The 27,337-nt window shown below is 41.4% G+C and overlaps 1 protein-coding gene across 6 annotated transcripts in view; it reads left to right on the forward strand.

Moving 5' to 3' along the window:
• Window positions 1-3,763: 3,763 nt before the first annotated feature.
• Window positions 3,764-27,337, forward strand: part of ATE1 (arginyltransferase 1) — a 151,752-nt gene continuing 128,178 nt past the window's right edge. For 2 of the 6 annotated variants that reach the window (XM_034775641.1, XM_034775640.1), the window contains exons 1-5: window positions 4,347-4,556; window positions 9,347-9,410; window positions 11,867-11,929; window positions 12,792-12,895; window positions 15,167-15,442. In XM_034775641.1, the coding sequence (XP_034631532.1) occupies window positions 4,454-4,556; window positions 9,347-9,410; window positions 11,867-11,929; window positions 12,792-12,895; window positions 15,167-15,442 (610 nt within the window). In that variant the 5' untranslated portion in view covers window positions 4,347-4,453. Of the gene's footprint in view, window positions 3,918-4,346; window positions 4,557-5,899; window positions 5,919-9,346; window positions 9,411-11,866; window positions 11,930-12,791; window positions 12,896-15,166; window positions 15,443-27,337 lie in introns of those variants that run through there. The other 4 variants (XM_034775643.1, XM_034775639.1, XM_034775638.1 and 1 more) reach the window with 4 other exon arrangements.

The following is a 27,337-nucleotide window of genomic DNA, read 5'->3' on the forward strand; positions in this document are numbered from 1 at the left end:
GTTGACTGTTTTTCCAATTTTTTATACAATAAATATAGATAGGGATGGCCCAGAATACACAGTCTGCACAATGACTGCAACTTAAGTTCCATTTGTGGTTATTAGTGATTGTTATTGATACTCTGTACTTGATATGGAGGTGGGGCATACAGGAAATAAGTGGTTTAGAACTCCTTACTGGGAGCTTTAGACAAATGTTGGTGTCACAATTGAAGTGGAATGAGAATGAAATGAATATAAACACCAGGGGAAGAAACAAAAAACTTACCAGATTTTGATCTTCAATGTAGTATCAGGGGAATGTTTAGAGGCTGGTGGGTTCAGACCTGTTGCTAGTAACACTTCCCCCCCCCCCTCTTTTTTTGTCTTTTTAACTTCCCTGCTTTAAATAAGTTGACTTAGGTCATGCCAATAACTTAATCAGTATTTTTCTGAAGACAGAGCTTCCTTTCTTACAAGGGATATTTTTGATGAGCTTAGGGGTTTTTTCCTCTTTCCCACCCACTTATTGTTACATCTTCAGCTTTGTCTGATGCTGTTCTCCATTAGCACTCTGTTTTCTGGTGTATGATATGCTGAAATACCTTGGGTGATGTAATAACCTCCTCTGCTAGCTTTAGGTAGTGTTGCCTCTGGTTTGAACATTTATGGGCAATTTATTGGATCATTAGGCAGATTGAACTAGGCGAGGAAGGAGTTTACTCCCATGCAGGTTGAATGCAACAATTTCCTGCTTTTAGCAGGGTGCTGCATTAAGGCCCTGATTCAGCAAGCTATCTCTATTCGGTGAGGCACTTCAGCATGTGGTAAGATCCCATTGACTGTAGTGAACTTAAGCACATACTTGAGTTATTTGCTGAATTGGGGCCTAAGTTTTGAATGGATTCACTTCAGCTACTCATTATACAGTAGGTGTTCAGTGGGTTTTGATGGGCCTTACAAGAGAAAATTGCAAGTTTCTTGAAATGTTACACCTCTGGTGCAGTTTTCCGTCCCAATTTTTGTACAGATTCTTCCCTGGTTTTGGAAATGTTTCACTTTTGCCACGTGTTGTAATGCTCACTCATACTATACGCTGTTACAAAAACTGTTTTATCTGTCAGCATTTAACCTGCAACTGTAGAGTAGAGGCGAGGAGTGAGATTGATAGAGGATATTGGAAAAAGGAATTAAAACACAGGGAAATAAAGAGTTAAATAGGATAGTGTTTCACTCACTGACATGGGGGGGAGGGGCGGGAAGGAAAAGAATCAGAAGAAAAGGGAAATGAAATAAAGGTAAAAGAACAAAAGTAAGGAAGAAACAGCAGTAATCACTTCCTTCTATTGAGATTTCTGTGAAATCCTTAGAACAAGAGGTGCCTTTTGGTTATTTAAAAAAAAAAAAAAATCACCTGAGCTCACAAGTACTGAATGTCTCAAAAGGAACTGTCACCAGCTTTGTCAGACACTGGTCTACCTTCAACTACTAGTTCCTGATAGGCCAAAGAAATTGCAAAATGCACATGGAGATTCTTTAAACTAATACCCAGTAAATAAACAGCCTTTTTCAGGGACAGGGTACGATGTACATGGGCATATTTGCATCTCACTGCCAAACTTTTCTACATGCAATTCTTATTAATCTTGTAGGTGACTCAAGAATCCAGTGCTCCATTCACCTGCTTGAAGGCCTGTCCTGTTATAAGCTACGCTGTCAGAGATGGCTCCTGGGTTGGGGTGGAATGAAATGCTCTGGTGGTGGAAAAAGGATTTGAGGCTGGGATCAGGTTTGGTTAGCTGCAAGAGAGCTGAGAAACATTGGCCTCCATGATCATGATGCCATGGTGATTATCAGCTCCTTGTTTCTCCTAATCTTTATCAGGACTTTTCGTATTGAAGCAGTGGTAGAAAGGCACCTAGGAGCCTCATTCCTCAATGGAAAGAGGAGACATTGCTTGTTATTGCAGTCTTTGTTGTTTGAGCAGAAAATTGCTACTACTCAAAAGAATGACTAAGGCTAGGTCTATACTACCCGCCTGAATCGGCGGGTAGAAATCGACCTCTCGGGGATCGATTTATCGCGTCCCATTGGGACGCGACAATCGATCCCCGAATCGGCGCTCTTACTCCACCAGCGGAGGTGGTAGTAAACGCCGCCGACAGAAAGCCGCAGATATCGATTTTGCCGCCGTCCTCACAACGGGGTAAGTCGGCTGCGATACGTCGAATTCAGCTACGCTATTCACGTAGCTGAATTTGCTTATCTTAAATCGACTCCCCCCTGTAGTGTAGATGTACCCTAAGAGATCCATCCACTACCAAAGAATACCTCATCAGAAGAATTATGAGACTGAGCATGCAGCAACTCAGTTTGTCTTCAATTCTACCCTCATAGAAGTTGGTGTGTTTAAGGCTTTAAAGGGGTCCCATAATCAAAATTGCCTTTTGCTGAAGGAGAAGGCAGCATCAGAAAGAGACATGAGGGACACTTGCAGAAGTGGCAGGTGAGGGAGCCAGTGTTGTGCTTGATATGTTTGTACGTGGCAGCTGTGAACCTCCTGTGAGGGCAGGAAAACTCTAATTCCTTTCTTCTCTCGTTATGGGGAACCTCCTTAGATTGCTAGGGGCCAAGAGAACAGGCATGTTCAGTGCATGCAGAGCAAGACAGGGCTGAAAATGGGAAAAGGTGGCGTATGTCACAAATACTCCATGTTGGAGGGAGTGAAACTGGAAATGGTCAAGCTCAGTGCATGGCACAACTGCCTTACAGTGGGATGAGGGAAGCTAATACTGGGGAACTCTATGCTTGCACCAAACCCATGGTGCTGTGGGCAAAGAGACTAGTCACACTTTTACAAAGAAGAAATTCATTTCACATGAAGTTTAATGTGGAATTAAAGTTGCTTCTACTCAACTGCTTCCTGTGCCTCACTCCTCCTACCCTTCCCAATATGAGTTTAATTCCAAAAACTCCAGCGTTAGAAAAGGAAAGATATATAGAGTACAGTCTTTTTTCTACAAAAGGAGAGCATTACAAGGAAAAAAATCCCAACCAGCCAGCAAACGTGTTGGAATAGTTAAGGTGATATCTCCTCCTAACTCTTAGATATTTTTAAGAACAGTAAGTGAAATTTTAGGCATAAATTGATTCTTTTAAGTTAATGTCCCTTTACAGCCCCTGACTTGCTCAAAAATAGGTTTAGTAACCGGAAAAACCTTTCATAATCATGGCAGAGTTCATGCTTTTAACCTTCCACGACATACATCTTTTTTTATTTATCCCACACTAAATAACAAACATTGATTGTTTTGATCATCTTGCCCTAAATCTTGCATTTACTATAATCATGTACTAAACATTTTATTTAAGTTCTACAGCATGAGTATTAGCTAGCTGATAGTGGTAGTAATGGGTTTCATGAAAAGTGCCATCTGGGGGGCTAATCCTATGGCAGGTGCACTACCTTCTTTGTTTTGCTTCGTTTAAAGTAATTGAACACACACCTAGGCAGGGCTGTGATCCAGCTGCTGTTTTATAGCCACATGCACCCCTACATCCACCCAGGCTTCCAAGCGATGACTTTTCAATCCGGCGGAGCAGCTCCCAGGAGTTGAACGGCGCTGGGAAACATGGGCAGAAGCCCAGCGTCCTGCACCCTCACCGCAGCTATAATTCCGTACAGCGCGACACCTGCTAACTCCCAAAATGCACGAAATGGGTAAAGGCTTGGCAGATGGGTCCCATGCACATGGTGGAGCAGCTGCGACCTTTTCCCCCCGTGGAGTGGCGCTGCAGGGCGCAGCCCGTAGCCGGGTGTGAGCTAAGCAAGCTCGGGCGGCTGTGCACGATGCACTGTACCGTAGTGGAGTACAGCGGCTGCAAGGAGGGTTACCCATGTGGCTACTGCGCCTCCGCCCAGGGGAAAGTCTCCATTGGTAAGTGGGTAAAGGGCTGGGCTCGAAACCAGCCCTGCAACACAGACTCTCGCAAATGCCGAACAGGCAGCCCCGAGCTTCATGCACTGCCTGCCCGGGAGCAGGGCGCAGCCCTCTCTGCCTGCTGCTACGTGGGCAGAGGTACAGCTTGCCCAACAAAGGCTGGGCACCCCGGCCACCGCCGGTCTGTGCCGGAGACCTGAAATACCGCTGGAAAACGGGGACCCCCTTAGCGGCACTTGCCCTTAGTAAAGATGGCGGAGCTTGCGCCCACCCCCGTTCTCCTCGAGGAAGCTCCGGTGCCTTTAGTAAAAAGGACGGACCCGCCCTCTGTATTTCTACTGGAAAACGTGGGCTGCCTTTAGTAAACATGGCGGAGTTTATGACCGTGTTCCTTCCTACGGTGACGCAACTAAGCCGGGTTTGCCCATCTCCAAAATGGCGACGACGGCTGCTTCCGGGCTCCCCGGGGTCGCTGGTAGGGTTCCAGGCCCGGCGTTGCCCTGAGCTGGGGGTCAGTGCGGACCGTGGGGAAGATGGCGGCGGCCGACCGCTCTTCGAGCATCGTGGAGTACTTCGGGGGAGAGGCCGGCTACCGCTGCGGCTACTGCAAGAACGTGACTGGCAACCTCTCCCACGGTGCGGGCCGGGACCTCCCCGGGGGTGGCGGGTAGGACACTGGGCGCGGGGAGATGGAGGAGTAGCCGGGGGCGGGGGTCGGTTGCTGGAGCTGTTGGGCTGAGGGGAGGTTGGGCGGGCGGGCCGACCCGGAGGATAGCCTATGGGGTGGGGTGGTGGGCCGATGGGGGCAGTTAGGCAGGGTGGGAGGAACTGATGCGGGCAGTTTAGCTGAGGGGACTGGTTTGATTCTGGCTGCAGGACAGGGAGAGTTGCCCGTGTGAAGGGGGCCGGGGGAGAAGAAGAGATGTTGGGACTGGAAGAGAGGGGACTCGGGAGCATGGGTGCTTCTTGGTTTGTTTGGGGCTCAGGGGAGCGTGGGAACCGGGGACGTTCCTAGGTTGGCTGGTGGCAGAGGTAGGCTCTGAGGGTTAAGGTCCAGTAGCAACGTGTTCATATTAAAATGCCCTGGCAAAAGCTATCCCTTCTTCCCTTAAGCCTTTCTGTGAGCCCTGCTTTCCCCCTATCAAGCCTGCATCTGTGTAGAGTTTACATGTGTGCTAGTCACTCCCAAAAGTTTTAAAAAGATCTCCTTAAAGTAGGCTATGCCACTTTTGGCTGTGAGAGACGTAGCATTTGTGTACTGAGGGTAGTTGGCATTCAGATTGATAGTCAGGAGAGGTATGGGGTGTGTCTGACAAAGCCAAACTTTCAAACCTGGCCTCTAATGTGGGTGCTTCCATTTTTGGATTCCTAGCTTCAAAGAACCTAGATCTTGACATTGGAGGTGCTTAGAACCCACAATTGAACTCAGTGGGAGCTGTAGTCGCTGAAAAGTTAGTTACATAGGTTTGAAAGTGTGTCCCCTAACCCGTGTGGGCCTCAATTTGCCTATTCTTTACCACAGGAATAATATTTACTTATTTCATAAAATAATATTAATATTATTTGTGAAAGACTTTCAGCTCTAAAAAGGAAATATTTAAATATTGTTTTTACACTATTAATAGATGGGCATTTCATTATGATCATAATGTTAGTGATTTGTCTAGATGTACTTTTTGCAAGTATAAGTAGCTATTCAGTGCTGGGCAGTGTGAAACTGACAAGAATCATGTCAATTTCACGCAGCAGCTGCCAGGGCTTACAGGGTTCCTCATTGAGGGGCTACCCTGACATGTGGACTGCTCATTGCTGGATGCACAACAGGGCTTCTGTGGGAGTTGCTGAGCCAGCCAGTTAGCCTGGAAGTCTAGAAGCCCAGGTATCTCTAGCCCAGGACAGTCGAAGCTGCAGGGCTGCCCCAAAGTCGCAAACCCTGGATGCCCATCTCAGGACATCTAGACTCCCGGCTGCAGAGCCAGGAAGCTGGAAGCCCTCAGGGTATGTCTGTGCTGCAGTTGGGAGTGAGTATCCCAGCCTGGGTAGACAGACTTGCACTAGTGGGGCCTGAGCTATTGAGCTAAAGATAGCAAAGTGGACATTATGGCTAAGGCTCTCAAGCCCACCCAACCCCGTAGGCCTGTGACTCTGAGCTGGAACATCCACGTAGCTATTTTAGCATGGTGGCTTGAACTAGATATACCCTGAGAGTCCAGTCTTGAGCTGGTGTGATGGGTTTGGTCACAGAAACCCCCTTGGGACTGTCACCTGATGTGCTGAATTTGCCTCTGAGCCTGTTTTCCCTGCCAGCTTGGGACTTCAGAACCCTGCTTTGTTGAGCCAGACATACTAGCCAGCTGCAAACACAGACCCAGGTCTGGTCCATGCCCCCAAAGTTGCAGACTTGAACCAAAAACTGCTCAGTAGGTCACCTATCTCCAGCACTCAGACACCCAATGGGATCCAAACCCAAAATAAATCTGTTTTACTCTGTATAAAGGTTATACAGGGTAAACTCATAAATTGTCCGCCCTCTATAACACTGATAGAGAGAGATGCACAGCTGTTTGCTTCCCCAGGTATTAATCACTTACTCTGGGTTAATTAATAAACAAAAGTGATTTTATTAAGTATAAAAAGTAGGATTTAAGTGGTTCCGAGTAATAACAGACAGAACAAAGTAAGTTACCAAGCAAAATAAAACAAAATACGCAAGTCTAAGCCTAATACATTAAGAAACTGAATACAGGTAAATCTCCCCCTTAGAGATGTTCCAATAAGCTTCTTTCACAGATTAGACTACTTCTTAGTCTCGGCCTAATCCTTTCCCCGGTACAGTTCTTGTTAGTTCCAGCTCAGGTGGTAACTAGGGGATTTCTCATGACTGGCAGCACACTTTGTTCTGTTCCACCCCCTTTTATAGCTTTAGCACAAGGCGGGAATCCTTTGTCTTTCTCTGGGTTCCCACCCCTCCTTCTTAATGGAAAAGCACCAGGTTAAAGATGGATTCCAGTATCATGTGACATGTTCACATGTCCTGTGAGCCCCCCTCCATTCTTCCAGGACTGGCCGCAGGTATGCAATGGAGGCTTGCAGGTAAACAGAGCCATCTACACTTAATTGTCCTAGTCAATGGGAGCCATCAAGAGTCAAAACCACCATTAATGGCCTACACTTTGCATAATTACAATAGGACCTCGGAATAATACTTCATATTTCTAGCTTCAGATACAAGAATGATGCATTCATACAAATAGGATGAACACACTCAGTAGATTATAAGCTTTGCAATGATACCTTACAAGAGACATTTTGCGTAAAGCATATTCCGGTTACATTATACACCTCTACTCCGATATAACACGAATTTGGATACAATGCGGTAAAGCAGTGCTCTGGGAGGCGGGGGGGGGGAGGAGGGGCTGTGCACTCCAGTGGATCAAAGCAAGTTCGATATAATGCGGTTTCACCTATAACACGGTAAGATTTTTTGGCTCCCGAGGGCAGCGTTCTATCGGGGTAGAGGTGTATTCACACTTATCAACAACATTTTATAAAACATGGAGTGCAATGTCCCGCTAGTGGTGCTTGAGCTATTGAGCTAAAGATAGCAATGTGGACATTATGGCTCAGGCTCTCAAGCCCACCTGACCCCGTAGGCCTGTGACCCTGAGCTGGAACATCCATGTAGCTATTTTAGCATGGTGGCTTGAGTTAGAGATACCCTGAGAGTCCCATCTTAAGCTGGTTTTTAGCCCTGTGTTCCCCAACCTTGGCTGCAGTCCACACAGTGGGGCTGCCCCAGAGCCACAGACTCTGGAAGTCCAGGCTCCTCAACAGCACACCAGAAAAATAGGCTGGCTTCTGATGGAGTTTGTCAAACCTGAGACATTTCTGTGAAATATTTCAGATTCAACACATTTGCATTTTCCTTTGAAACTGTTTGGCTGGAAAGTTCCTGACCAGCTGTAATGCTTCAGAACCAGAATTCCAAGGTTCAGTCCCCACCCTAGAATACAGCATTAAATTCTCACAAGTAGTTCTGCTGTTTTCAGGTAGACTACTCTTGTGAGTAAGGACTTGTCTACACGGGAAAGTTATACTAGTGTAAGCTAAGCTGTGAATTTAAACTGATGTACATGTGTGAACATTCTTGTTTTGGAATAAGAGTGGCTTTTTTTGGTTTAGCTTATGCTGCTTTGGAAGGAGTTTGATATCCCCCTCCCCCTCAAAAAAGCCAACTTTATTCTGGAATTATACTGGTATAACTGGTTAAACTTTCCTGCGTAGACCTACTTTAAGGATCTGCAAGGTTAGGCCCTATACAGATAGCTGTCTGTGGTCATATTCTGTGCACTTGACCTAACCACCTGTACAGTTCATGCTATTTTATGGTCTGTCTTGCTTCTCTTGGCTTGAGGAGTGCTCTGTTTCTTGCATTCAGAGTCCCATTGTCAGGTAATATGGTACTAATTCTAATCTTTTCATGTTGGGAATTTGGAATCCTGTTTTAAAGTCCTTATCAGAACCACCACTGCGTTAGATACCGCCTTAACTGATAGCATAGTAGGCACAGGAAGAAACTTGGATAATCCCTCTCATTACTGTGTGCCCTTTCATCTGCATTTTGTTTTGCCATTTCTTTTGGTGTTAAGGGGCTGAAACTCCTGGTTTAAATCTGCATCAGGTGACCTTACAAAAATATCCTGAGCTACTCACATCTAAGAGGTGGGGTATTTTGCTCCTAGCCTTGAATGGCATCACCTTAAAATTGGGGAACTATTTGTGATTGTCTCTTTCAGACATTTGTCTGACATTTCAGACATTTATCAGTGAGGAATTTGGGAAACTAATAAATATAAGTATCGGGGGGGTAGCCGTGTTAGTCTGAATCTGTAAAAAGCAACAGAGGGTCCTGTTGCATCTGAAGAAGTGAGTTTCTTGCTCACGAAAGCTTATGCTCCCAATACTTCTGTTAGTCTTAAAGGTGCCACAGGACCTTCTGTTGCTTTTTAATAAATATAACCAGATTATAAAGTCTGTTCTACATTTTATATGGATGTATTTGAATAAAAAGCTAAAATGACAAAACACATAAGTATTTTAATACACTTAAACACAGTGACTATTTAACAGTAAAATGTTCTAAATTTAAATTAATTGGATGATTGACTTTCAGTTTTACTTCAATCCTGTTTTCCATTGCCTGTTTTTAAATTGTCTCTTAACAAATTTCCCACTAAGTTTTGTCTCTTTCTTAATTGAAATGGTTAATATGAAGTTTAGAAATATAAGAAACTGTTTCTCTAAAAAATTGTTAGAAGAAATCCCAAATTAATCTTCTAGATTTACAATAAGCTTTCAGTAGGAATTGCTTAAATTTTAATGTTTTAAAGATAACAGTGACAGTGTCCTATTGTTCATTTCAGGCATGTGGGCGCATTCAATGACGGTTCAAGATTACCAGGATCTTATCGACAGAGGATGGCGAAGGTAAATTAAGAAAAACAATCTTCAAAGGGATGCTGTCATCTTAAGCTTGGTCAAAAATTTACATTTTGTTTAAGGAAGAAAAAGCTTTCATAATACCTAAGACCAATAGAATATTTCACTAATTAGATAGAAAAGTGAAAACAGTTGTATTTAAACAAATACACACATTGCAGCACTGAGGAACTGAAAATGATTTTCCTTGTCCTACCTGATATAAATGCAGTCTGCAAAAGTATAAATTCAAAACTTTCACCAACATAGGTAAATATGTATTTGTTTATAATATACTGTTTTTAAATTGTGTCCGTTTGAATTATCCTTAATACAAAAATACTTAAATATTTAATATGAGGCCTACTTTTTCCTTTGGAGATTGTGACACTAGATGACTTCCATCCTTTGACTAAGACGTGAAAAAAAGTGGGGGCCTAAAGTCAGGCTTTTAACCCTGTATTTAGTCATTCAAATAAATGACTGGGTTTTTAAAAGTGCTGAGCACCCAGCAGCACCTGTTGACTTCAGTGGGAGCTGCTAGGCACTCAGTACTTACGAAAATCCAACTATGTAATCAGATGACTCAATATGGGTTTAGGAGCCTAATGTTAGGCACTTCATTATTATGTCTTGGTTTTAATGTTTTAGAACAATACTGAAGTACTTTATACATTTTGACAATGTTACTCTAATCCAGATAATCTGTAATTGCAAGAGTTGGGTCAAATTGGAGAAAGTTATTTTCACAATTCCCCCTCCCCCCACGCCCTTCAGAGTTGGAAGATATGGATGTGGTAACCAACGCTAGCATCCCCCTGCATGGAGAAATGAATGAAGAGTATCATAGCCTTTAAAAACTGAAATATTTTAAAACATATCTGTAACATTCCTGTTATTAATGCTATGCAATAATTTATTAGTACAGTATGCATGAAAGAAGAAACATTCTTTTGAAGAAAATGCAAGTTTTCAAGTACTTCTTCTTAGTAAATAAGAGAACTGCCATACAGATATGATTTTTATTCATGTGTCAGCTCTCAAAACTTTCATCAGAAAACTACTGGCCAGAGGCTAACCCTTCTCGCTAGCGGCAGATATGAAAAAAATACCCTATTGAGAATCCCAGCTCACACTCCAATTGTCAAGAAAAGGAGTGTATTCTAGGACAGTTGTTTTCCAACTTTTTTTCTGGCGACCCAGTTGAAGAAAATTGTTGATGCCCATGATCCAACGGAGCTGGGGATGAGGGGTTTGAGATGTGGGATGGGCTGGGGCAGAGGGTTAGGGTTCAGGAGTGAGGGCTGAGGGGTGGGGCTGGGAATGAGGGGTTCAGGATGTGGGGGAGGGGTCTGGGCTGGGGCAAGGGGTTGGGGTGCAGGAGGGGGTCAGGGGTCTGGGCTGGGGGTGCAGGATCTGGGGTGGGGCTGGGAATGAGGGGTTTGGGGTACAGGAGGGGGCTCTGGGTTTGGGGGGGTTCAGGGCCGGGGCAGGGGATTGGGGCATGGGCTTACCTCGGATGGGTCCCGGTCAGCGACACAGCGGGGGTGCTAAGGCAGGCTTCCTGCCTGTCCTGGCACCGCGGACCGTGCTGTGCCCTGGAAGTGGCCAGCAGCAGGTCCAGCTTCTAGGTGGAGGTGTGCAAGTGGCTCCGCGTGGCTCTCGCTCACAGGCCAATGGGTGTGTGGAGCCAGTGCTCGGGGTGGGGACAGTGCACAGAGCCCCAAGGCCTCCCAGCCTAGGAGCCGGACCTGCTGCTGGTCGCTTCTGGGGCGCAGTGCAGTGTCAGAACAGGTAGGGACTAGCCTGTCCTTAGCTGGGCAGCACCGCCAACGGGACTTTTAATGGCCCGGTTGGTGGTGCTGACCAGAGCCGTTGCAACCCAGTCCCTTACGTTCTGCGACCCAGTACTGGGCCGCGACCTGCAGTTTGGAAAAAAAAAAATAAAAAATAGGAATCTCACATTGTGTGGAAATTGTTAGTTTAGGCCCCTCCACTCTCCAGGATAAGCTTCCATGGTAATAGGCAAGTAGATTTTTCAAGCCCTATTCTGCTTCTAATTACAGAGAACTGGAGATCACTATAATTTATATTATAGTGAAGACACTTTTTAACAATCAGGTAGGAAGGTGTTGAAAAGTTCGATACGGGATGGGGCTGTATGATCAAGATAGGAGTCTTTCATAGTTGTGTTTCTATGTCTCAGTTGGCATTATTGAAAGACCTAAATATGACTTGATACAATTTAAATGTGGAAGTGCTTCGATGTAGCAGGTTGGTGAAAAATGCTAAAGAACTTGCTATTTCAGTTTTGTTACTCTATTCAGTACAGGATTTTCATATTTCTTGCAGGAACAGTTTCATGTGTTTTTAGAACAACTTAGAAATTTCTGTGAATTAATTTTGTATTGTACTTATAACAAACATCATTACAAGTTTAATGAATTATTTTATTATAATTTTAGAAGTGGGAAGTATGTCTACAAGCCCATTATGAATCAAACATGTTGTCCTCAGTATACAATAAGGTAAGAGTTTATTGCATGTGAATAGTGCCTTTAAAGCTATGTTACAGCTAAGAGGAATAATTTAAAACATGATAGTAGTGAGAAAAATCATAACATCTAAGGCCACACGTTTAAAAGTAACTTGGCTTGATTATTTCCAGTTGAGATTGTGATCATAAAAACATGGTTATCCAGGGTGTCTTAGTTCCTCCTGCTTAAAATAATCAGTTGGATGGTAAACCTATTTTTGAATGGTATTGTGTTCTTTGAATGTTAAATAAAACATAAGTGGGTTCATGCTAACTATGACAGGCTTCATAATCTCTTTCTATTTTCCTGCACCATCCAGCCATGAATGCATCCTGGCCTATTTCATCTAGATTGCCAGCTCAGAGCAGCAAGGCATACATGAAATGAGTTGTTGGTTGCAGGCTGGCTCTTAATGGATGTGTCTGCATCCTACAGGCACTCTTTTTAGTATCCTCAAAAGGGAATACTATGGATTGAATAGTGATGGAGAATGAACTACCTTTACTTCCTGATAATGGTGGTGGGTAGTATCAAGGAAGCTTGCATTGCCACCGCCAATGTAACTGTTCTTTGGATAACTGGATGACTCCCAATAAGTTCTTTTCTCAAGCAATAAAACTCGCTTTATATTTTTTAATGAGAATGTACTCCTTTATCCATATACAGTTGTAAGAGTGTATAAAGGTGCATATTATAAAGGCATCCATGTAACATAAGGTCAGCAACTTGAAAATAATTCTTTTAATGAAGTAGTTGAGCTATAACTTTCTAGAGTTCTTTGTTTTCTTTGAACTATATTTCTTGTTAAAAAAAATATAATATATATTTAAAAATATTTGATTTCTTGTTTTAGATGTCAACCTTTACATTTTCAACCTTCCAAATCTCACAAGAAAGTTCTGAAGAAAATGTTGAAATTTCTTGCTAAAGGGGATTCTTCCAAAGTGGCTGGTGATGGTAAGAAATTCTTGGTCATTGAAAAAGTATGAGGATTATTCCCACAGAAGAGCTACTGTAGCCTACTATGTTTTTAGAAATAGTTCAGGCCCTGAAAGGGGCTTTGAAAGTTTAATAGGAGGAGTGGGGTAGGTAAGAAGTACTCTAATTTAAAAAAAAAAAAAAAAAAAAAAAAAAAAAAAAGCTAAAAACAAGATAGAATCTAGCCTCCGTGTTTATTGGTTGGATTCCAAATACTGTATCTTTACGACCTGTCCTTCATTGGCTACATTGCCCCAGGAGCAGACTAGGAATGAATTGTGACAATTCCTCCTGTGCTACTTCCTTTTCTGTTGAGGAGTAAGTTTAACTTTTTTTTTTTTTCATATAGCAGCTTGCTTCCTCCACCATGCACCTGGCCACTTTCTAGCTAGAGGAGTATCAGGCAAGCCTTGTCGCACCCCTGCAACTGAAGCCACAATCTGAACAGGTTCAAGGGAGAGGTATTTGAGGGGCCCTTATTCCCACATGTGATTACAAGAGCCCCTACTCAATAAAGCTCTGAGAAATTTAAAGAAAAACAAAACTGGCTTATTTTTGTGTGAGCCTTTCAGTTATTTTGTACTTCCTCGATTGGCTCTGCCAAAGCAGGTTATTAGTATTAGTTATTAGCATGAGTATCTTTCTTGTTTGAAGTGAGATTAGTTGCGATTGTTCCATTTTAAGAAAGCAAACAGCTGTTATCATGGATGTGTGGCACAAAGAAGACATTTGATTTTTCAGGCTTCTAAGAGGGTATTGCAAACAAACAATAACTGTATCTTTTTTTTATGTTGGAAAAAACTTGTAAAATTGGAAAAGTGCAACACTGTTTTGGATGTTGCCATGAGCAAAGTGTGAACTATAATTTATATAATGAAATTCAATCACACAATTTTTTCTATGCCACTTAAGCCTGTTGTTGGCTAGGCAGATGGAAATTGTAAAGATGGAGAGAGAGGATGTGTAGTGCTGTGCATGTTGTCTCTGTGACCACACTGCACAAGGTATTGTGGTATTGGAGTGGAGAGTATTGGTGTTTGCCAGTGTACATGAAGCACAAGTACATGAATCCAATTGTTACAGCCAGGGCTGGCTCTAGGCATCAGCTAAGGAAGCAGGTGCCTGGGGCGGCACTCCGTCCGTTCTTGGGGTGGTACGCCGAGGTTTTTTTTTTTTTTTTTTTCCCCCCCTCCTTCGGCGGCACCTTTTTCATTTTTTCTTCTTCGGCGGCACTGCTGCGGCTGCCTTTTTTTCCCCCCCCTTTGCTTCGCCGCTTGGGGTGGCAAAAAATGGTAGAGCTGGCCCTAGTAACAGCATAGCTCATATGAGTTAATGCAGGCTCTATTCCCATCAATAAGATAGAATAGCAGTCTGAGTTATAAGTAGTTTCAGGCCTAAATCTGCTTCTGAATCTAAGTTCCCCTTGATGCTGTGTGCATAGGCCCCCAGCACCTTTGGAAGCTGACTGACTATATTGGGTGGAGAGGAGAAACGTGATTGTAAAACTGATCCTAAAAAGTGGGAAAAATAGACTTTCCTTGAATATTTTTATAATAATCTTAATTGTTACTTATAACTAAGGTCCTACTTAACTTGCGATGTTGAGGAAATTGCGGATTCCGCAATATTAGGCTTCAATTGCAGTTTTGACCATGGGAGCCCCGCTGTGTGTGTGGGACTGACCGTGGGAGTCCAGGCAGTCCCGGGCCCTCGCTCTCAGCCCCGGTGGCTGACAGCGGGAACCCCCCTGCTCTCAGCCTCAGGCAGCTGACAGCAGAAAATCGCAATAAAGTAATAATGGACTTTATTACCACAAATAATAAGGTCCGTTATTACTTTTCTGCAATTTTCCATGGCTTGTCTGCAACTCAGCCGCAATCTTTTTTTGACAGTCATCCTACAATTCAAGTAGGGCTTTACTTGTGACATTAAAAGGTTTAAAAAAAATAATTTTGGAAGCGATTTTTAAGTGGACTGTCTCTTTAAGTGTTGGATAAAAATCCAGTGATATGTTTATACAAGCCAAAGACAATTACACCCACTGCCCCCCCTTCTTTTTTACATGTCACTATTTCCTATCTTGATACTCTAAAATTGATTGTGTCAAGATCATAACTGTCTGCATTCTTGCTAGCTGTTGTAGTTTCTAAATGATTTGGTTCACATGAATGTTAATATAATAACCTTGGTGTGGTATGGATGTGGATTGCCTGTCTTACATTGACAGTTTGTCATCTGTCTTGATTACAGAAGAACCTATGGATTCCCACAGAGAGGATGCTGTTGCTTGCAGTTTTGTATTAAAAAATGAATCTGACATCAGTCAATCTGAATTGAAACCCCTGAGTGTGGAGGAGACTGAGAGGGTGGAGACTGAAGATAATAACGAAGAGGAGGAAATGAAAAAAGAAGTAACTGTGAAGAAAGTGGAATCAGAGCCTCCTCAGACGTGTGTAGATAAAGACAGTGCAGGATCTAGTGAACGATCAAATTCAGCCAAACTTGTTCATACAACACCCAAACCAGGTAGCCAAAGTTTCTTTATTTGTCCCTCCCTCCCCCCCTTATTTTTCCCTTCAGATTAGTTTTGTTAGAGTGTTATACCTTGGCTGGTAAGCCTAGGGCTGTTCCTCTTTATTTTGTATGCCCTCAGCTGCCCAGGGAACTCTGTCTGTAAATCAAGATATGGTGCATATTGCATGAGTTTTTAGTGCTCCCAATATTTTGCCCAGTTCATTTTGTTCAGCTCATTGGAGCCATCCAGCAGGTATTTATGTCCAGGGCTGCTAGTTTCTATGGCTGCCAGTTCATGGAAGCTTTGAGAGTCATCTAGGCTCTCCAGCCAAATAGGCAATTGATAAATCTCACCTCATGAGCAGCAATAGAAAACCAAATTGGTGTCTAAAAAAGTGGACTTTGTTACTTCCCTTCATGAAAACTAGTTAACTAAGGGTTGTCTTCCTTTAGGTGGTAGGTCTAGTTATCCTCTAAATTATTTTCTCTGTTACAGTTGCCTGTCTTATTTGTGCACTTTTATAAATTATTTTCTTCTTTTTAGGGGCTATGTTTCTTACACACAAAAAACATCATTTGTATATGTCCAATGGACTAGGGTTGTACTTTCCATTTTCTGTTCAAGGATAGGTTGGATGGTACTTTGCTGCAGCAGCAGAATACTAGTGTTTTTGCACTCCAGAGAAGGATAGCTTTGCCTTGGCCTGGACCCCATGGAAAGACCCTTTATGGAAGTGCCCCTTGGCTTATTTCATGTGTTTGGGTTGTAGCCTTATTTTTCTTTGAGAGACTTAAAGGTTTAAAAACCCCCACCCTTACTCGATAGTAAAATGTGAGATAATGAAACTGTATTTTTTTATTGTATGTGTAGTATTTGCATTTCTCTTCTTTTATACAGCAAAAATAGACATTTTCTAGTTCATTTCACTTTCAGAGACTCATGCATTTGTACAATGCTGGGGTTTTCGTGTATCAAACACTGCACGGGAATTTTTGCTTATAGAGTTTTTCTTTGGAATTAAGAAGCAGAATAGTGGAGTGGAGATATTTTTAACATTTTTCGTAACTTAGTGGTTGTTTAACATTTTTATCACACAAGTTACAGTTCAATCTCTGAACTGCCGTCAAATTTGTTGTTGTTTTCTAAAATATTCACCTTTCAAGGCAGAAACTAAGTATGAGACGTTTATTCCTAAAAAAAAACCCCAAACGGAAACCAAAGCAAAAAACAACAAATTGAGCATTCTAAAGGAATAGCTTGAACAGGAGTCCTTCCATTCTAAACTCTTCTGTTTATGGGAGCTGTGATATTGCTTACTGTGGCAGAGGAGCCAGGCAATTTATAGCTCATGGACTAGGTTTTCAAAAATGATCAACCCCCATGATGGATTGTCTTTATTAGAAAAAAGGGTGTGTTCTTACCTCCTGTTAGTGAGCACATGCTAACTATACTGGGTGAAACCCTAGTGAAGAAAGACAAGGCAGTTTGTAGTTTTCACACATGTTGGTAGGTAAGTGTACAGACTATGGGGGAGCCTAGAGGTTAGCTTTACCTGAAAACGTGTGACAACTACAAACCACCTTCTCTTCATGAATTATTTCTTACATTAGTTAGCAACTGGCTAATGTGAAGTAAACTAAGAATACACCCTTTTTTCCTAGCAAAGACTCACCCAGAGAGTGCCAGATTTTCAACAACACAACTCCCATTTAAGTACCTAAATCAGTGGTCCCCAACCTTTTTGTGGCCAGTAGCACATTCATGTTTTCAGAAGAGTGTGGCGGGCGCCAACAATTTTTCAAGGCTTATTTTGTATTTGTACATTAAATAATATGCAAAACATCATATTTAATATTACATAATATATGAATCCGGAGAGAAGCTGCGAGGACAGAGAATACCGGCGCCCGCTGCCCCGGAGTACTCTGTCCCCAGCAGGCACGGGGCCCCGGCTTCTTTCCCCTGCTGGGCACTAGGCGGGCGCACATAAATGCCTCGGCGGGCGCCATGGCGGGGACCACTGACCTAAATGAAAGAGCCAGACTTCTTGTAAAAGTGCTCAGCAAGAGCATTGGGAAAGCTGCTCGTTGGCACTTCTGTAAATCTGGTGCCAGATTTCTAAGGCTTGTTAGAATATGGTGATTATGTTTTTAAAAGTCAAATACTTTTCCACCCCCTTGTGGACATTTTACGAAAAAAATAGAAAAACTAATTGTTAAAAAGACAAAGCTTTGCCATTAACTAAGTAAACTGTTTTCCTAGACCTTGAATGCAAACTAAATGGAAATTGACAGCAGATGGCAGCCATGAGTAAAGATTAATATAAATTGCCTTTTTTAAAGTCGAGGTACAGTCCTCAATTTGTATAAAGAATAACATTGTGTGACACTTTTTAAACAATATAGATGCAGATACAGGAAGTTTGAAATGTAATGTTTGTATTCATTATTTTAAAAATTAAGCATATATATTTTAGAAACAGAAATTTCCGGTGCTGTCCTTTTTGTTTTTGGCAGGGTTTAAATAAAATATAAAAGTGAGTTACAAACCCACCAAATCTTATTCAATATACCTATAATTTTAAATGTAGTTAGTGTTAAAGGTTACTTCTCTCAACCTGGAAAGTTTTAAACTAGATGTTTAGTTTTTGCCTTGGAAAAAGTTGACGTTTTCCATGATAAAATTTGTTTATGTAGAAATAAAAACCTCTTTACATAAGCAGGTCATTGTCCTACAGAATAAGCGGTCTGTTTCTGCACACTTTCATAAGGAAAAAAGGTTTGAATTTTTCTTTAAAAAAAAAAAAAAAAAAAAAAAGTTAAACCAATGAATTTATTACTTTGCAGAGCCGGCCCACAACATTTTGGCACCTGAAGCGGGGAACTCAAATGATGCCCCCATGCCCTCTCGCTTGGGCCAAAACTTTGAAAGGTCTCAATTCTGCCTTGTTCCTGTTCTACTCCTCTCATGGTACTGCTCTGCTACCTACCCCAATAAAGGAGAACTAACAACTTAAAATGCCTTGTTCAAAAATTTTAAGTAACACTTAACTTTCAAACGCCTGAACAACAAATTTAACTTTTCTTGTCTGCCTAGTAAATACTAGCATTTTTATCTGTTTGAATAATCAAGTGGTGCTGTCTGTGCCTTCTTGGTTGCAAAGATTTGAACTGCTTCCTGAAGGTCCACAGTCTGGACCAGCTCATGCTCTATTGAGATGTTTGCAAGGCCGACCAGCCTCTTCTGTGTCATTGTGGAGCATAGATGTGTTTTTATTAACTTCAGCTTGGAGAAGCTGCGTTCTCCACTGGCAACTGTTACAGGAAGTGTTAGAAGTATGCGCAGAGCAACAAAAGCATTTGGAAAGAGGGTGATCATCTTATTTGTGTACGTATATTCCAGAACAGCCTTTGGAGTTGATCCTGCTGAAATGTATCTTGAAAGGGCTTTCAGTTCATCACCTAAATCACTCGCATCAATATCGCGCATGTCGTCATGTGTCAACACTGTCTCTAGTGCCCTGCATTGCTGGTGTAGGTCTTCTTCAGGTATAGTGAGGAGTTTTGGAATATCATACAACATCCCAAATATACTGCTGTGTTCCTTGAGTTGCTTGAAACGTTCTTCAATTGACTGTATTGCACAATCTAGCACCTGGTTAAAGAATTCAACTTTGATTTGTTGTTTGGGGTCTCTTATGGGATTATCCCGTGCCTCGTAATCAAAATGTCATCTTCTTCGGTGACTCTTGTATTCTTGAATGGGTGGGAAAATAGCTTCAGTGTTAAGTTCCTCTGCTAACTTCTGTGCGCTCTTCAGAACTTTTTGAAATCCCTCATCTGACCGGTAAGACTGTAGGTATGACTTTGCTTTGTCCAGTTGTTCCATTGTTCCAGATATATCAAGTCAACACCTTGGAGTCTCTTGCTTACAACATTTATTTCAAACAGTATGTCATGCCACAACACTAAACTTCAAATATGTGGCTATGTTTGTTTCTGGTGACTGCATTTCCTTCTGCCACTGTTCTCCCACGAACAGTTCCTGTCATAGCATTATCCTCCATAATGGCAACTATGGCATCATCTATCTTCCCAATTTCGCGTTTGATAGGCTTCATCGCCTCCACTCGCCTTTCCCATCATGTGGCACTCAATGGTTTCAGTGTCAGAGAGGATGTTCCCAGATGTTGCTTCCAAATTTGCCATCGATGAGTTGATGCAGAGAAAAATACATAGATGCTTTGAATTACATTAAAAAATTCAGCAGCCTCCCTAGAAGCTGATGCTGCATCACTGATCACCAAGTTCAATGAATGAGAACCGCATGGGACAAAAAAAGCTCGAGGGTTTAACTCTCGGATCCATGTCTGCACTCCTCTGTTCTTTCCTCTCATGTTGGCACCATTATGGTAGCCCTGACCTCTCACGTCAGCTGTTGCACTTCCCGTATCTTCCAGCTTTTTAAGAAGCACATTTGTCATACCAGCTCCTGTAGTATCATCAATGTCAATACATTCTAGAAAATGCTCTCAGACAGTCACCATTGCAGGGACATTTTCACTAGGTTCTATTGTTGTTACAAAATGCACCATTAAAGTCATTTGTTCCTTATGGCTGATGTCAGATGTGCAGTCCAGAATAACAGAGTAATATCTTGCTGACTTCAGATCTGCCACAATCTTCTGTTTGACTTTTGTTGCCAGTAACTGTATGGTCTCATTTTGAATTGTTTTTCCAAGGTAGTTGTGTGTGTACGTTTCTTGGGTGGTGACTCTTCTTAGATGCTCCTGGAGTACAGCATCAAACTCGGCCATCAGCTCCACAATTTTAAGGACGTTTTCATTGTTTGGCACATAGAGCTGATCTGAAGTGCCATGCCGTGCTACGTTTTGGGTAGCAAGCATTCTCACAGTGGCAATGAGCCTTTTCAGAACATTTTGCCAGTAAAGAGACTCTGATGCAATCTTCTCTTGATGCTGATCATCTATGGTGGCCTTTAACCTTAGTCTCATCTCAAGCTCTTTCCACCTATGGAATGCTCTCTGGTGATTTGCTGCCTTCTCATGGCATGCCAGTTTTCTAGACAGATTTTTTTCTAGTCCTTTGTTCCTGTAGAACCCAATATAGCTGGAAAATTACTGAAAGAGTTTGCAACAAAAACATGCAGGATTCTGGGTTTTTGAGTACATAAGACATGGCCTCTCCACTTTGTCACCATTGTGGATTTCACGCCAGTAATGTGTTGGATGGAAACTTCTATTTTCATTGTCTTTGGGGAACATGAAGTTTTTCACTTGCTGTGTCCCATGCAGTATAAGGAAGTCCCTCAGGCTCATGTGAGTCCACAGTCCCTGGATCATCTAGACTTAAGGAACTAAACTCAGCAGCAGCTGTTTCTTGCACCTCCATCACACCCTTCTCTGATCTACACTTTTCTTTAGGAATGTGCACGGTTACATCCATTTGAGATGGAGATATGGATGCTGCAGTAGCTGCCAGGTCACCTGCACTCTGACTAACTGGAAGATCAGGCATCTCCTTACCACGCACATCCTCACTGGGGCCGGAAGGCTCACTGTGAACATTTGTGTGTATGTATCTCAGGAGAGCTCCTTCCTGCTTAGATAGAAAAGCTTCCTTTGCTTGCTTGTTTTTCCTGATGCTGCCTCAGAGGGGCGTTTTCTTCTTTCACTCATGACTGTTGTTCTGTGCCAGCGATAGTGGCTCTCACCACTCAATTGAAGGGGATAAATAAGCAGGCTGGTAGCAGGGCCTGAGTGAGGGAAGGTATCAATGTCTTAAGGGTCTAACTGGCTCCTACTACTTCAGTTGACTGCCTGTTCGCCTCAAGTGGGTTCAGGGAAGCAGCAGGAAACAGGAAGCTCCCTGAGAAGCTGGTGTTAATCAGTCCAGGCTCCTAGGGATGCTAGAGAGGTACATAAGAAGCTTCTCCTCCTCTCCCTCCCTGCAGCTTTCTGTTAATTCCCTCTCATCTTTTCTCCTGCCTGCCTGTTATCTCTCTTGTGCCCTCCTTTCTCCAGCACAGCACTCCACCATCTCTGTGCATCTAGAGCAGAGAGAATACATGTGCACCAGCAGCAGACACAATTTTCTACACTCTGGGTCCTAGTGGCACCCCCTCCACAGTCTGGCACCTGTGGTGGCCGTCTCAGTTCGCCTCATGGTAAGGCTAGCCCTGTTCCTTTGCTAATATATTGTTTGTGAAATTTACAGCAGAAATGTGAAATTAAACAGATGCTGAGGACAGGCTCAGTGCTCAAAAAAACTCTTCAAGAGTATCATGAATATTTTAAACTCTTCTGCTGACTTCTTCTAGGATCTTGGGCACTGTCACAATCCTTGTGGTTTCCCAATCTGTCAAATGGGGATAATGATGCTTACTTATCTTTGTCGAGTGCTTTGAGATCTCTAGATTAAAAGTATTATTCGCCTAAACAAAAATGTTAGTTAGCTGAACAATAAGGATGATCACTTATATTCTTTTCATTACATTGGCAGGAATTGCAGAGGAAGAGAGCAAGAGTGGTGGTGGGGTGTGGCAGTTACAACCTCCCAATTATTGGCCAGTCATGCCTTTTCCCAAGGTCTTTGGGAAGTCTTCACCCTCCCAGATGTAGTGAACACTGCTCAAGTCCATTAGATTAGAATCGTTCTGGTGAATCATGGCAGGCTTGCCAGTGGAAGAAGCTACCTCAGGAATGCAGTATGGTACCTCTGCTCCATATCGAATATGCATGCATGCCTTTTTTTCTACCTGATAGCAGCTCTGTTTTCTTTGCCAATCTGTGTTGTTTCTGGCCTTCACATTTTCACTAGCAGTAGTCTGCATGAGGAATTTAGCTAACAGATGTATGTTGATGTGCATTCCAGGAAAGAATCCAGCTCACTCTCCCATAGCTTTCTTGCTGGTTTAGTGCTAGCAGGAATAAAAAGTAAAGTAATTTGTCACTAAAGAAAGTGGGTGCTATTTCTAGAGTTACTTTCTGGATGATAATCAGGGTTTGAGAAATTCACTTGCCAGTGGCAAATGGGAAACTTTCCTGGGTGAGCCACGCCATCAGTTTCTGCACAATCTATTTTTAAAAGATAAAGTTTCTAAACTTAATGATTGTGAAGATAAGTCTCCCAGTGGGAACCAATGCAGTGTCTTGCAGACATCTAGCTACAGTGTTTTTACGGTTGTACAAAATTTCCCAAGCGGTAGCACTGGAGGCAGGCATTGGTGCTATTCAAAAGTGAAGAGAACCTAAACAACCAAACAAGCTCCGGAGGAAAGGAGGGAGTGGGGCAATGGAAACCATTTTCTTCTCGCATTAGGAAGCTCTGAGGAGGGCAGGGCAGAAGGAAGGGCTCTCTTCTGTTTTATAAATGACTGGTAAAAAAAACAATTTTTAAGCCGTTATTGCACTTTAACAAAAAGCCTTTGGATGACATTATGGAGGCTTTTCTGTCTTTCACTGAGAGTAAAGAGGTGGTGTTATCCTCACAATATTGTGTTACACCCACTCTACGGCACTCAACTTTTCCCTAAACTTGTTGCCTGCGCACACTAGGACATCCCACCACTACCTAGTTCCTAGGGCTCAAGGCATAACCCGGTTGATTTAGGCACCCCTACCCTTTCCCAGTTCTTTGGGCTCCAGACGACAGGCACCTAACTTTACTCCTCCTTGGGCTCAGAGCCCATTCCCTGTGGACTCATGGCTTAATCTTTTGCGGGTTTACGAGGTCTTTTACCAGTGAAAGAGCCTTACACAGTAATATCCTACTTAACTTCTACTTATTAACAATCACCAAAACAATGCACATTCTAAGCATACAATGGCCAGTCAGGATTAGGTCATCTGCGGGACTCCAGCTTCTGCATGGTGTCATTGGCAGTGTGCTGAGGACTGCCAGCTCTGATCTTGGGGCTATGTCCTGGAGCTGGTTTCCAAGAACTTCCTTTTGGACCCCAGTTAATATAGTGAAACTTGATTCTTGCTTAGTTGTCCCTTAACCAATCATTTTACTAAAATATTACTAAACAATTTTCTAATCAATCCTAACATATTGTAAACAATTCTTTAACCAATCCTACCCCACCACTATCGTTGATTTATACGTAGCAAAATTAGTTATGCAACAGACAGAAACAATCAAAGAACCAGAGAGAGGCCATACACATAAACAATAGTAAAGTGGGGACCATAAAGAAGAAAAAATAAAGTAGGGATTTTACAACCACAACTGTTGATAGCATTCTGTCTGGCAAGAAATCGCTTATCAGGCAAAGTTTTCTTAAACCACCTTAAGATCTGTTTCTTTATCTAGTAATGGTGGGTATTATTAGGACAGGATTGCCTTCTTAATAGCCCGATATTACATTGTTTTTAATGTAATTTAGCTGTCGCATCCTCACATTCCATTCTGCTTCTTGGTTCATGGCTGCTGCTCTCCTACTATGGCTGCAGAAAAAGGTCTCGGAACTTAGAATGTGCCTACAGGAAAAGGCCTTATCCTTACAGTTGGTTATCCACAGCTAGACATTTTTGGTTAGATTATCCTTGCTTAGTTAGTTTTTTTTATTCTAGTTTATGTGACCATAGTTGAAACGTTTCATAACTTTGACACTTCTGATGACGGCATTTGATTGTCCAGGACACTTCCAAAATTAAAGATAAATCTCTTTACAAAATAGTCACAACGACTAATTCTGAACTGTATTGATTCCAGGACAACACTAATGGCACCCAAATCTTTCTTCAACAATTTGTCATAAAGTATTTGCTATAACTGTGTCTGTCTCTCTCTCTCTCTCTCTCTCTTTTTTTTTTTTTTAAAAATCTGCAAAAATAAATGGTCCTCTATTCTTTCCGGTGTAGAAATAAATCTGTCTCTGCACTGCCCTCTTGGTCCCTTACAACCCTTTAGCAGGAACGATCTTTCAGAGCCACTAACCCAGTTTTAAGGCCTGGAAATGGAACATGCACAAGGTAATGCTGACTCTGTCATTAGCTACACTAGTTTGCCATGTAGTTTTGGAAGAAGACAGTGTAGCACACAACAGCCAGTTCCTTTCTGACCTTGGACCTTGCAGAGTACCTGCAGAGTCAGGAACAGTATTGTTGCAGAATTTGCAATCTTTCTGTTTCTCTCTCCCCCCCCCACAGCCCACTCACAAAAGCAGAGGAGATCATGGGACTCAGTAGTCTGTGGTACTTAACAGGTAACACTGGGTTATTTGAAAGATATAAAAAACAATGAAAGGACTCTGAAAGGCAGTACCTGAAATGTTGGGGGAAAATCCCTTCATCACACTGTCTCTTGTGGCCTATAAACATTTTAATTTATAGATTTACATTTGGCATAAGCAGTTAAAATTAGGCAAACTGGTGCTGGTAATGAATATACAACTTATTTAAGGATGTTTTGTTAAACATTTTGTTTAAGTGCTCCTATGAGGAAAGCACAGGAAATAGCTGTCCTTTCTTCGAACTGGATGAAATCAATGTTAATTTTCCAACTATTGATATTCCCCATATCTTGTGTTCGAACATTGATAGCTTTTGCCTCATTGTCAATATCATACTTATAAAATGGAAGTTCTGAGTTCATTTTGTTGTATAAAAGCAAATGGAAATGAGACTACAGATCAAGAATTTCCCCGTTAAGTGATCTGGGTCTTGCTTCATTTAAGTCTTGGACCAAGACCAAAATATTATTGCTGACTTGAAGGATCAGTCACTTTTGAAAGGTTCAATATCTTGTCCAATGAAGCTAAGTAAAGAAAATAATAGATTTAAAAGAGTGGAATATTTTCTTCAATTATCTTTTTCTAAGTCTTATGTTTTCTCCAGTATACGTAATTGGACTTCTTCAAAAACCATAACACAACAGCTACCACCACCCACAATAAAATAATAACACAACTTAATGGAAATTTTTTGACCAGCCCTGTTTATCATTGCACAATATCTGTAGAGCTTGGGTAGAGAGTAGTGAGTTCATTCTTAAACCTTTAGGTTATGGAAGTATTCAGCACCCATTATTTTTAATGAACAAAAGGGAAAATTATAATTTGTATTGCCTTAATTTATGTACCTTCAACATTTGTTCGTGAAAGACTGTATCTGTAACATGTAGCTACTGGTTTTAGACTCACTATCAACCATGAATATCAGCAAAATTCTAATAAGGGGTCAGGACTCAAGTATTTTTCTGTTTTTTCTCTCCAGAGGGACCATTTCTGCAAAGGGAGACTTTCTCTTCATTTCTTTCTCTGCATCATTCCATATCTATGTTTTTACCAAATGAACTAGTAGAAGGCCCCTTTGTACCTCTGGATCAGAGGGGTATGCATAAATTTAAATGATTGTCTCTCATTCTAGAAATGGAAATAGGCCTGTTATAGTTTATTTAAACTCAGACATATAGTTCAGCTTCATGCGAGATAGGAAAGTAACATATCTGAATGTTTAGAAAAGGTGTCAGTGGGAAAGAGAGGCAGAATTTGAAGGTGAACAGGAATTCAGTGAGTCTAGTCATAAATTAGCAGCTTTAAACAATGATTAATATTGAAAATATTAATTTTGAAGTGTATTGAAATACTTTAATACCTTTTCAGTGAAAAGCAGGAGAAAAATTGCATTAGACCATTTCCGTAAGTATCAGGAGAGTTTTAATTACTGTAAGCAATGTGTTGGTGTGTTTCCTGCAGCATGATGGGTCCAATGAAATCTAAGAATACACCCTTTGAATTAATAACTGTGACTTGCATGAATACATGTAATGTTCTGCATTCTATCAAATGTCTAAAAATGAATATGCTTTCTTAAAGGCATAATTAATAGGTGTAAGATTTTTCCATTTTAACTGTTTGACGTCGGTACTCCAATATGAATCTGACTTCAAGTGTTTTTACAGGTACAAAGCTTGTATATGGTTGGAAAAAGCTTTAAAAGGCTTGATTATTTTTGAAAAGAAAAGCTCAGTTTGTAAAGCATAAGTATTAGATGTTTCTTCAGTAGGTAAAAAAAATCTGAATTTAAATGATACATATAAAAATAAAGTGAGATTTTCACAACAAAGCTAAGAATATTTTTTTTTGTAGCAGTATCATACATATTACAGCTGATGTGCCATTTTCATTTGCTAAAGAAGAAAATACCTTTAATAATGGAAGTGAGAGTGGTTGGTAGTTTTTTCAGATCTTGTAAATTACGTAAATACTAGAATACCAAAATGCTGTATTTTCTAGAGAGACCTGTTGTAAAATATTGTACCAAATGCCTTCTATACATTATCCTGTTTTCAATGTGATTTAAATAAGATAAGAATGATATTTTGAATATTTATTTGCTTCTGAAACAAATGGAAATGTTAGAAATGGAAATATAAGAAAATATTGTGAAATTATACATACTATTGTACAGTTTTTTTCATAATTTAGAGTTGTAGATATATATTCAGACAGTAAAATTTTCAAAAACATTGAAGTCTTATTCTCAAAGTGATGAGGGCACTTTAGAGCTTTGTAAGTCCCATTGAAAATCATTTTTTAAGTCAACCACTTCTGAAAATGAGAATTAAACTCCAAAGTCAGTTATGCACTTCTGAAAATTTTACTCAGTATTCGTGATCAGTGAAGCACTACTTTTCTCACTTACGTTATAATATATATGGTCCGATAATCTTTAAGCTATCACTAATGACTCTTTCCCATACACATTCCTCTTGTACATTTGTCGTCTTTTTAAAAATAAATACTATTTCACAACCAAACTTAAGAAGTAAACAATAAGAGCCGACGTAAAAATATGCACATTCAAAATACTCATGACGATGGGGTGTCAATATAGTTATTTAAACCTTTTTAAAAGTAGGCAAGCTTGTTAGTACTTC

This window comes from Trachemys scripta, chromosome 7 (genome assembly GCF_013100865.1).
Source record: "Trachemys scripta elegans isolate TJP31775 chromosome 7, CAS_Tse_1.0, whole genome shotgun sequence".
Taxonomy (NCBI): domain Eukaryota; kingdom Metazoa; phylum Chordata; order Testudines; family Emydidae; genus Trachemys; species Trachemys scripta.